The 12,633-nt window shown below is 39.1% G+C and overlaps 1 protein-coding gene across 24 annotated transcripts in view; it reads left to right on the forward strand.

The window, feature by feature from the left end:
* Nucleotides 1-12,633, forward strand: part of Dlg2 (discs large MAGUK scaffold protein 2) — a 1,899,378-nt gene that overhangs the window by 1,860,792 nt on the left and 25,953 nt on the right. For 15 of the 24 annotated variants that reach the window (XM_051148923.1, XM_051148920.1, XM_051148918.1 and 12 more), the window contains one exon: nucleotides 7,935-8,034. In XM_051148923.1, the coding sequence (XP_051004880.1) occupies nucleotides 7,935-8,034 (100 nt within the window). Of the gene's footprint in view, nucleotides 1-7,934; nucleotides 8,035-8,788; nucleotides 8,835-11,408; nucleotides 11,451-12,633 lie in introns of all 24 variants that reach the window. The other 9 variants (XM_051148924.1, XM_051148921.1, XM_051148942.1 and 6 more) reach the window with 2 other exon arrangements.

The following is a 12,633-nucleotide window of genomic DNA, read 5'->3' on the forward strand; positions in this document are numbered from 1 at the left end:
CTTAGAGATTCTATTTGCAAAGCATACCTTTGATAGTTTTCCAAATATTTATATTGTTGAATTCTAAATTCATTCCATTCATTCATTAAAACTGATGCTTACGGAAACTTTCTAAAGATGTGAACACAGACTTCTGTCACTTTTACTATTGTTGGCTCTTGTTTACTGAGTTTTACTTGATGTCATACTTTTTACACATAGTCACATGTAAGTATCAACAACTGAGGCTCAGAAAGGAAATAATATTCCTAGGGTGAGCAGGCATAGTTGGGCACCCCTTTAATCCCAGCACCAAGAGGCAGAACCAGTGGGTCTCTGATTTCAAGGCCAGCCTGGCCTACAAGGTGAGTTCCAGGAAATCCAGAGCTACACAAAGAAACTCCTTCTCAACAACAATAAAACATACAGAAACATTCTTAAGGTCATATGTATTATAATAATAAATAAAACTAAGATTTAAAATTATATTGCCACTATAATTAAGTTGAAGAAATAGGTTTGCTTTTCACTGATAACAGATGTTTTGTTCTTTTTAACTTTTTCTTAAAAGAACGTTCCCATTTGTGGCATTAAAAAGGTGTTTTGGAATGCTGTGCATGTTCAAGTGTGTGCAAACATGCATGTCTATGTGCACACAGAGGACAAAGCAAAGTTGTACTTGTCCTCTGTCGGGTGCTGCCCACCTTGTTTCTTCAGACTGGGTGCCTCACTGGCTGCAGAGAACCCTAGGAACCTGTTGTCACCATTGCCTCAGTGCTGGGAGATTAAGCATGTGCCAGTATATCCAGCTCCCCCCGCGCCCTACCCCCCAAATCTGGATTTGAAGGGTGGAACACATATCCTTGTGCTTTTGAGGCAAATTCTTTATGGACCAAACCATTTCCCCAGAGCAGCAGAAAAGGTGTTTTTGAGCAAACTGTTCTTTTAATTGGGAAAGACAATAAACTTGGAGGAGAAAGGTAAAAAGGATAAATTAAATGGTACATTTTATTCGCATTATGAGTGCTATTTATATCTTTATAACCTTTCCAAAATTGAATCATAGAGCTGAAAATGCCGCTCATACAAGCAAATAGCTAAGCCATCTGATTTTTATTAACAGTAATAAAAGGCATCTAACAATAACTCAGACCATTGAGTGTAAAAATTACAAGATAAAAATACATGGGAAAAGCAACAATAGGAGATGCTCACTAAAGGGAAATGCAGCAAACAGAACCATTGCTCCTCGGGGTGTTTCTCACTTTTCTATTACTGCCTGTTTTCTACCGAGTCTCAACCATGTTTTATTTTGACTTTCCCGAAGTCTTTCTCCATGCTTCTGAGGGGAATCACCCTTCAATGCTGCAGCTCATGTAAAATCTGAAGATGTACCATGCTCTAAATCTAAAAGCTATGGAGATTAACGTGCTGTGGGGCCTGCTTTTAAGTCATCTCCTGAGGATGACTCGTAGTAATTTCCTCCATCACATGGTACCCTCATCCTGTGTCGTCCTGCGTGGACTGGAGTTTCCACTGAGAAACCTGCCCTCAGTCTGATGGGGACAGCCTTACTTAGACACGTTTGCCTTGTACTTTATGTATGTGTGTGTACATATATATATGTGCCTTTTCGCCTTCCTATGGGTAGAACTCTGGGCCACATGCACGCTAGGCAAACCCTCTGCCATCAGGCTCCCTTCCCAGCCCTCTTTTTTTGTCCTTCTGAAGCTTTGGTGAGTATAATAGGATACAGTAAGGAGCCTCTCTGCTCATCTCTATGCAGGATCATATTACTCTGCTGTGCATGAATGTCTGTATCTTCTACACAATTTGTGAACCTTTCTATTATTTATTTTCTGTACCTTCAATTACATTTCTTTCCTTGAGAAGTCTGAAAGCATTCATCCATTCACTGAGGTCCCAGAGCTCTTAAATGTGTTCTCTTTTGTGTGTGACCAGAATATTTCCAAAGACCTGTTTCATGTAACTTTGACTTATCGAGATCTTCGTTTCTTTTCTTTCTTTCTTTCTTCTTTTCCTTCCTTTTGGTTTTTCAAGACCGGGGTTGAATGATATCTCTCTCTATGTCTCTCTCTCTCTCTCTCTCTCTCTCTCTCTCTCTCTCTCTCTCTCTCTCTCTCTCTGTCTCTCTCTCTGTCTCTCTCTCTGTCTCTGTCTCTCTCTCTCTCTCTCTCTGTCTCTCTCTCTCTCTCTCTGTAGACCAGGCTGGCCTGAAACTCACAGAGGCCTCTGCATTGCTGGGATTAAAGGCTTGCACCACCACGCCCAACTCCTGAGATCTTCATTTCTATTTGTTTTTGTTTTTCTTTTCATTAATAAAAAATCTACCTTCTAGACATGATTCATGCCATTTTCCTCCCTGAAACACTTCGTTGATTAACTGCTGGTACACATTTTCTCAATAAAACCATCTACCATTACTCTCTCTTTCTGGCTCTTTCTTACCCTCTCAGTCTCTAACGTCTAAAATCAGCAGAGCAATGATTTCTCATTTATATCTTGCATCATCTCTCTAATTCCATTCAATTGCTTGTATGTACCGTCTTAGACCTCACTAAGATTTTTTTATAATCCTTCTTTTAAATTGTGCTTTCATTCCTTTTTTAATTCCTTTTAATCAGTGAGGCTGGGTCAATGGCTCAGTTGTTAAGGGCAATAAGCACTTCCAGAAGCCCTGAGTTCAGTAGCCAGCACCAAGCTGAGCAGCTCACAATGCCTATGAGTCCAGCTCCAAAGTATCCAATGGCTCTGGTCTCTGTAGGGTACCTACATGCATGGCATACTCACAAAGACACAGAAACACATCAATTTTACTCTGTCTGTTTCTCAAGACAGGGTTTCTCTGTGTAGCCCTGACTGTTGTAGAACTCCTCTGTAGACCAGGCTAGCCTCAGCCTCACAGAGATCCACCTGCCTCTGCCTCCCGAGTGCTGGGATTAAAAGCGTGCACCACCACTTCCCAGAAGAACACATAAATTTTCAAAATAAATCTTTAGAAATATTTAGGCAGTTGTGGTGGCACAAACCAGTACGACATGCTAAAAAGGTGGAGGCAGGAGGATCACAAGTTTGAGGCAAATGGACTACATATTTAATTATTTTTATACCTTAAAATATTTAATTAGCATGGATTCATTGTATAATTTATTCATTTGTTCAGTCCTACAGCAAATACCTAATGTTTTCAGTGTTGTTATACATATATCACAGTAAATCTGCCAAGAAAATGTCTCCATCCTTTACAATTCTTCCTTTAGAGTGTATTGAGTGCTATGTCACACCCATATTGAGGTAATCCAGAGCCTCAAACCATTCCTAATTCAATATGGCATGGCCATATGCCATTATCACACATAAAAATTATCAATTACTGGATTATCAGACAACTTTGTGGCATCTGCTCCCTCTTTTCCACCTTTACATGGAATCTGGGGGTCAAACTCAGGTTGTCAGGATTGTACCATCTCGTGGCCTTTCCCATGAGGCAACTTGGCCACGATCCCTCCTCCTCCTTCTCTTCCTCCTCTTCTCCGAATTCACAGGGCACCACAAATGTCATAATGGTTTTGTTGTTGTTGTTTTCTGTTGTAATTTGTTGGAACCTGAACACAAATGAAGTCTATGTGATAATTTGTTGATGTGACTTGTCTCTGCTAATTTGCAGATTTTGGTCATTTTGGTTGGTTGATGTAATGTTTATATTGAAGAAGCCAGACAATTGTCTTACAGAGTTGCACAAACTTCACACTTTAATGATTATGTTGTCATAAAGAAATAAAATTTGATTTTTTATGTTTCTTTTATCTGTCAACTGATAATGAAATCTATAGGTTTGAGCATATTCAGGTTTATTTGGGACTTCATTTTTAATTGAACTTACCAAGGCTCTTTTGCTTCTGAATGGTACTTTCCTGTGCTCCTGAGTCTTAGTCTGAGAGCTAACTTTTGGTCTTTGATTGAAGTCTTCCTGGTAGCATTATTATTTATTCTTTAATATATTTTGTTTTACTTTTTTTTCTGCACAAAAATGCAACATGATGCCTAAATAGCTTCTCCAGGTGAATACAACTATGAGGAAACAAGTATTTATAAACATTAGGAAGAGCCACAGAAAAAGCATATTCAAGCCCTGTACAAATTTAAATTCTAACAGAGAATGCAGTTACCAAGAAAAGTGGCATTATGGAGCTATAGAAGCAGGAGGATTGGCAGATGAGAAGAAAGAAACAGTAATAGGTCCCTAGTTGTACAGTTTTTTGATAAAAAGGATAATCACATGCTATGCGTCTTTAAGAACATGGCGTTTACATAAGAGAGGAGAGGGTTTGAGTTTTAGCTTTCTTCCTTATCTTATACCAAAGCATTCTATGGTGGGAGTCAATGCAGGAAGTTTCATACCATTTAGCCTAAAAATCAAGGAACTAATAAGATACTGACTCCTGACAGGAGTGTTGTAATATGTCTGTCACAACATGAAAAGCATTCACTTAAAGGACACACAACATCAGCAGACATAGAGTTCTACATGTACGCGCATGGTAGGCTACAAGAAGAGCACTCAATTCAGGGCATAACGTGCTTACACCAACTGCAATGAGAAACCTGACATGATTGTTTCCTTTTGAGTTGTGGGAGGATTTCTTTCTAAAATGGCCTTATGGAGGTATAATTTACATTGCTTACATGACCTTAAAGTACACAATTCTGTGGTCCCTCCTGTATGTATCCGTAGGATTATGTATCCATCGTCACAAGCTCTTCTTTACCCTAAAATAAGTCCATGCCCATCAACCATCACTTACTACTCCGCTAACTTCATTACCTAAACTACATACAACTACTTACTTCTCTATTAACCAGCTGCAAAATTGTTTTAGGTTGCTATGTCTAGTCACTGAAATTCCTTTTGCTTTTTAACCCTATCATAAGAACAAGAGTGGCTTTGAGCCCTCAATTGCACGAATTGCTATCCAAGGAAGAAAAATGTAGCAAAAGAAGTGTTGTTGTACCTACTAACACATGGTGGCCTAAGCAGTCGCCGGGCACTACTGCCTAGAAGTGACGGAATATGTGGCGTGACTTACAATAGTCAGACTGCTTGCCATTTTAAATATAAACTTGAAGCAGGCATGGCTTTTGCAGAAATTGGTACTCACGGGAACAGTAACATTTGGAGCCAATCCGACTCCTGACTTCACTGCCCACCATTCGAGCCACTGTGGGCACATACAGAAATAGTGGCACGGCAGGCTGCATGAAGGTAGCCTGCAGATCTACATATGTGGTGCCTGAGAACTAAGCTTGGTAATTCAGTGCTCAATAAATCCGTCTCCCACCCCTTGGTCAGATTCTAAAGTAGAATTCTTTCCTATGCCAATTTACTCAGGCCACATTTGATTAGTGTTTTCAAAACCTGTATTCAAATTTTCTCCTGGAAAACAATGCATGAGGGTTGCAGATGCTTTAATATTGACTAGACAGCACTGATGGAGTAAAATCAATACTAGAGCTGCAAACCAGCCCTTGCTTTAGAGCCATGTGTTATATAAGTAGCCAAAGTACCAGTTTATTTTGCTCACCTAGCACTCGTGGAGCAGATTTTCCTCTTCTATATTAAAAACATAAATGATAGTGGTAATAAAGCCTGGTACTATTATCTGTCTAGAAAAATAAAGAATAGCCTCATACATATAATCTGTTACAGGTCAAAATGTTTAACTAAAGCCCCTAAGTGCAAACATTGAAATCTGTGTGAGTTGAAATAGTGATTTGAGTTTGTATCCATACATGTAAGAAAGTGTGACCATGAAGGGGTCTGGTACCTTCCATGTTATGCAAGAAAGAATCAAAATGTATTTGCCTGTAATGCTGTTATATAAATTGACTTCTGAAGTATCATGTATTTTCTGTCCTTTTAAAAAGTGTGATGTTCAGTATTATTATGTCTGATCGGAGAACTCATGATACACAACATTTTCATAGTTGGGAAATGTTAACACTTTACATTCCTTGCTTTGAAACATGAAAGAATTAATCAAAGACAATACTTTTTCATTTTCCTTTGACCCATGAGACCATTTAAATGATGTGGATTGCATGCAACACCACTCGGGGTCCCAGAAACCTCTGCATTATCCATCTGTGTGTGTTTGTGTGTTTACACCCCCAGGCTTTCCTCCTTGGCATCATTTTGTATTTGCATGAGAATTCATCGTTTTGCATGAAAAGTCCACTGTAATGTTGAAAGGAAGTGTCTAACACATGATAGATATCACACACCATTAATTCTTACATGATATTTTTCTTTTACTTTCAGTTACTGGAGTTTAAATATGCTTGAGATGTAAAAGCAGCATGGCACTGGAGTGATGCAAGAGTACATTTGTAACGCTCCTTTAAGGACAACATGGGGCACTTTCCAGCCTTGCAAGTTATGATAAAACTCTAGTAGACACAGGTGCTGTCTGCAGACTAAGTTCTGAGAAAGCAGTGCTTTAACATGAAATATAAAACGTTTCCTGAGCTTGGTATAAAACTAAGCTGCTCTGACTTTGGTGAAAGACATTTCAGTACTTCAGTGTTTTCTGAATAAACTTAAATATTAATTTGGTGATCAACAGAGAAACACAAGAAGAGTACAAAACAAATGTTTTTGCTTTATTTTATTTTATTTTATTTGGGGGGGGGGGCAGGTGAGCTTCTAACTAATATGGGCACTTGACTAAGTGCCACCAATGGAACAAAATGCTCACCTCTCAACCAACAAGTATTAATTTCCTCCACGCTGCCACTTCTCTGGCTCTACATTTGTTCTTGACAGTGGCCAATGCCAGCCCTCGGTTAGAATACTGCTTTCACATTACCATTGGCAATTCAATTTAAAACCTGTGCAACTAAGAAAACGTGTTTCATGGAGATTTTTTTTTCCAGTGTTTTTAAGTAGCTAGAAGATTTAAATCAGTCAAGTATACTGGCGAGACACTTTTTGAAACATTATAAAATATAAAATTAATAAGACATTTTCAGAACAAACAACCCCACAAAGCATTTATGTACCAATAGTTTCAATATGATAAACTGCATTTTCTTTAGAAATCTACTAAACAAATATGTGCTAATTGAGTGAACAAATTTTTATGACTATACTATACATGTTTTGGTTTTAATCTGGCCGCTTTAAACTAATAGACAGCTTATACTTTAAAAGTACTCAGTATCCGTCCTTAAAATGTAGATGGGTGACTGTCATTTCTCCCATGCTTGGGTGATTACCAACTAAATACCACATTAGCAGCTGCTGGTTGACTGCTTACTGGCTGTCACCAACAAACTGTGATGCCACTATTGGACTCAACCTCTCTGCTTCTCAATCTAGTCAGTAATGACTGTGTAAGGCTAAGTTATCTTTTGAAAATTCACAGGCTTCTAAGCTGAGATAATACAAATTCAATATTAAGACACCTAGACAATGAAAAGAAAAGGAAAAAAAAAAAAACCCTTTTTCTATAGTCATTTTATGCCTGACGGTGATAAACTGAGAACTGTATAGTGTTTTGTGTTGATACCGCCTCGTGCGATCTCAGCACCTCAGAAGTGTGTCGACTTGCAGGTGAAGATTCAGAAGTTCCGCTTGCCCAAGGGAATGGCCACTTGTCAAACAAAGATAGAGAGCCTGGGGCTCCCACCTTATGACATCTCTGTCACCATTGGCGTGCAAGGACTGTTAAGCCATTTTCCCCAAGGCATCCTTATCAAGAATTGTCACTCCTTGAAAGTCAAGTCTGCATGTAGATTCCCCCGGCACCTTTGTAGAGTGTCCACTTGTGTCACTACAGCTCTCTGTGCTTTTACAAACTAGTTGTTTTGTCAGCATGAGTGTGACAACAATTAGACGTCCCCTGTTTTTGCCCCATGCCTTTTCTCCTTCACAGTCATTCAATGACAGGCGTAAAAAGAGCTTCATCTTTTCACGAAAATTCCCATTCTACAAGAGCAAGGAGCAGAGTGAGCAGGAAACCAGTGATCCTGAACGTAAGTAGATTCTCGAAGATAACATCACATGCAACACAAGGAAAAAAACCTTCACGGGCCACACTCATGACAGGCTCTCCCACACCACACACCTAGGCAAACAACATGGCAGGCAGGCAGGCAGGCAGGTTTTACTACTGTGACCAGTGTTTGACTGCAGTCTGGATCCTTCCCTTCCTGGGGCTGTGTTTTGTGCAAAAGCACCAAAAAAGGGCCTTGACAAGGCTGGGGCTTCAACTCCAACCATCATTTCTCTGTGACCAGGAACAATAGGTCTGGCTTGATAATGCAACTCCCTCTAAGGCTTGAGACAAATTTTCCGTTCTGCCTTGACATATTGGATTACATTGCCACGTGCATATTTTGTCTTGGATTTGAGCTTGGAGCACTAGTTCACTCTTATCCTCCAGGAAGCCATTAAATACACTTGTATCCATGTGTATTTGTTATGAAATTTGGAATGGGGATTTTCTTCACAGTGAACAAAATTACAGTCACTGATTCTTTTATTTCCCCTCTCACGCTCTCTGGCTTCAACCTTTTCAGTTGATTTACAAATCAAAATTTTCTATTGATTACTCGGCTCAGGGAGTTTGGGGTAAAAGTTATTTCAAAAGGTAAGAAAGTGGGATCCAGATTGCTTGGGCAACACGGTCTGTCATGGTAGTATCCATTTTGATTCCACTGACTTCTACCTTCCTCTTCCGTGGCTGTTCTTCCTCTCTCATTGCTCTCTCTGGGGACTTCCATGCAGGACATCCCCGGATTAGGTGACGACGGTTATGGAACAAAGACTCTGAGTAAGTTTCCAGGAATGGTCACTGTTAACTTTTCTTTTCCTTTCCTTTCCTTTTGAGTTTGGCTTTTGTTCCTTTTCTTGAGGGCCTTTCATTCCTAGCATGCACACGATACGAGTTTTATTTGTTACCTAGCTGTGAATGCTCCTACAAAATAATTTTCAGTCATTTTGTTCTGCATGTCGGCATTTAAAAGCAAAGTGTGCCAGGCAGTCTAACTCTTGCTGCATTTAACGCATCCCCTTTCTGACCAGTGATAATGGACAACATGGTCCAGATGCCCATCATGGCATCACTTGCTCAGCCACCAACTTCCTCTCAGAGAGCAAGAGACCATGTTGAAAAGAAAGGGTGAGCTAAGTGGTCTAGAATGGCGGAGTTGAAATATACTCTATGTTCTTTCTTCTGCCTTTTCAACATGGAAAGAGTCAATGACCTTGCCCAATTCTGTGATTGAGCTATACTTTGCTATTAATAAAGGAGCTGTTTTGTAGTCAATAGCAACATGCATTCTCAAAAAGTAATATTAAACTATCTGAGCCTTAATTCTTTGTTATTAACTTTGATTTTTTTTCCCCTCTGACTTGCAGTGGTCCTGCTTGAACCATTTGTATGATAGTTTTCGATAAATCTGAATCCCTTTTCCTGTCCATGAGTCACCAGCCATGTCATGTTTTCAGAGCTTTATCTTGTAGCACAGAATGAAAAATAAGATATATTGGACCTTTGCATTTTCTACTTATTCATGTCTTTGGTCTATGTCTCGTTGCACTTAGCAATTAAGAACAAGTATCTATGTCTCCAAAACCTATGCTATGATTTTGCTTTCTTTAATCCTAACACCACTCTAGAAGCACCAATAAAGTAAGAACAGAATGTTGTATATTTTGAAAATGTATCACATACCCAATTTTGTTCTGTTTTTTAATGTAATAGCTACAGCAGATATTTTTAGTTGTTCATTTCATTTTATAAAGCAAAATATCATTGAGTTGGATTTCACATTCAAAGGCTGTTTACATAAGCCTGTGCATTTTCAATAGTTGTTTACATAAGCCTGTGTGATGATGCCTGCCTTCCAGGGTTCAAGTTTTGACTCTCACTGGCCTGTTCTAGGCATGTAGCTGCAGAAAACAAAATCTGGTTAAATCTCCTCAAAGATGAAAACTTTATATTTGAAAGTTTATATAGAATGTGGTTTGAAATTTAAACACCAATTTTAACATCATCTGGAAGGCATCAAGCACCACCTGGGGGGAGTTTTTACTTTCAATTTAGAAGGGAAAGGGATCGTTCCAACATATCACTAATAGCAAACATCACTTTTAAAAAGGTATGTAATGCCCTGTTGAATCCAGAATGTCCAGGTGTTTGCTTACTTCTTAAAAATTGAACAGATTTAATAACTGAGGAAAAAAAAAAAAAACAAGCACTGCATACAGCACAGTTTCAAAGTAGGAAAGATAAGAATTTCCAATGAAGGCCCTGCAGTATCAGTCACATCTTCACTGTGGCCTGTCAGGGCTTCACCCAGCCCCTTTCTCATGAGTCCCTGGGCTTCTTCAATGTGTGCCCAAATTAACAGCACAGCCCTGGCCTTAAAGTCAGAGAGAGGAATGGTTTGTACTATAGAATCAATCCCCTGAGCAGGCAAAAACATATATATCAAGGGATTTTAAAGCATTTTGGGTTTTTTTTTTTTTCTGTTAGAAAATAACTTATCTTCCTGTTTTGCTTTCTTAAGTATTGCCTAATAGTTGAAATTTAAGTAGTCACATATATACCATTCTAGTGTGGTAACACATGAAGTTGATAAGTAAGTAGTTACACATGACTAACTCATCAGCTGAACAAGACACACACACACACACACACACACACACACACACACACACACCATTATGTTAGCCAAGTTCTTCAGGATGTGTTACGTATAATTCACACTAGATCCTGCCTGGGTATCAGGCCATTTATCTTCTGCCTGCTCCATTCTCCCAGAATTTAATAGCTATTCAAGCAAGGATCATAGAATAAAAACTAAGTTATGAGCCATCTCTCAGGGACTGATTGCTTCCTCCCATATTTTCTACTCACTGAAGCAGGAAAGAGCTTCACAAATCCCTTTTAGACCAGAGGATTTACTCCCAAAGTATTTAAATAGAATATAAAGTTGAAGGAACTCCAGGTTGGCAAATTAGTCTTCCTTCCAAATCATCAAGGACTAAAATAGAGATACAAAAAGCCATCTACACCACAGTGGACACACACTGCCCTTCCCAACACCCCTCTGTGGATGTGTCATAGTATTTACAAAAAGAACGTCACCTGGGTTGCTACTGTCTGATACTAAAAGGTACTTTTTTTTTTTTTTCTAAAAAGGAAGAAACAGCAGTGTGGTGTAAACTGGCAATAAAGTTTTCATCTTTCTCTTATCTGGATTCTCTTAGTGCGATCTCTTCTGCGGCCTTTCACTGGCCTTTGCTCACATCCCCAGTAGCTTTGCATGGGTGTGCCCTTTCCGTTCTGGCTGCTCTCTGACGCTTGATCGTTCTTTAATTTGCTGTGCTGTCCTTGCAGAACACGTCTCTTCTAATGCCAGCGATAGCGAAAGTAGCTGCCGTAAGTTACTGCTTGGGCTTGTGGTTCTTTTCTTTGCAGTTGCCCCCATTGCCTGTGGTAGCCACTGCAGATTCTTTTCAATTGCTGCCTTTTTTTTTTTTTTTTTTTTTTTCATCCTTCTTCAGAGCAAATGGCTTGAAATGAAATCAGCATTTGATGTGGAAAGATACAAATGACACAGGGGCCATCAGTGAACCCTAACATGATTTGTGCATGTGGGTGCAGATTTTCTAATACCGATTCAAACCTCAACTGGCTGAGACCCCATGATGGAGGATTTTGACATTCTATCACTGCAAATCAATTTAACCTCCCTATAGGAGGAAGCAAAGTCATGAGTCTTTTCTCCTCCTCCTTCTGCTTCTGAAACAGAAATATTTCTAATTTACATTGTTCCTTTTAAATTGAGTGTCTTTTGTATCACTTTCTCCTTGATTAATATTTTAAGACACATAGCATATCTATGCGTCTAACCTTGTTTGGGGAGTGGTTGGAAAATTGACAAAAATGCTTCATCTAATGCTGAAAGAATTTTTAAAACTTTTTAGGTCATTAATCGTAACCAAAAAGGTAGGTAACTGCTTAAAAATATTCCCTTGTCTTTTGTTGGTCACCTCAAGCCATTTGCTTAGTGTATGGAAATATGCACCAAACAACAAGCCCATCCTTCTAATCACCCCCATGGTTTCTTGCTGCCTACTTACTGGTCTTTGGTAACTGATATAGGTACCTATTACCTTTGGCATCCTTATGATGTCTTTAATATTAATTTGCAGTCCTTAGCAAAACAGGTTACCTAAAAGGCAATTGTCAAGAGTATCAGAAGACTGCAGGCCCAATACATGACCCACAGAAGTAAATACCAAAGCAGAAATTGGTATTGGCCTTTTGCTTGAATATTGCTAGTTGAAAAATAAAATTATTTGGGGCATCCCTGTCCCACCCGACTTTAGTATGATACAATATAAAGGCATGTTGTTAATTTGTAAGTATAATCTAGAGTTTGATAAAAGTTCTGAAGGAGGAGACTGGTGGCTGGTAGAAGACACACACACAAGAGATGGATGTCAGGTAACGATAAGGATCAGAAAAGGAAGGCGACACAGACCAAAGACTGAATTGATGAAACTGTGATATGGTACCGAGGCAGAATATTAAAATGTCTGCTTGTCATATTGGTGAA

Source organism: Acomys russatus, chromosome 7 (assembly GCF_903995435.1).
Source record: "Acomys russatus chromosome 7, mAcoRus1.1, whole genome shotgun sequence".
Taxonomy (NCBI): Eukaryota; Metazoa; Chordata; class Mammalia; order Rodentia; family Muridae; genus Acomys; species Acomys russatus.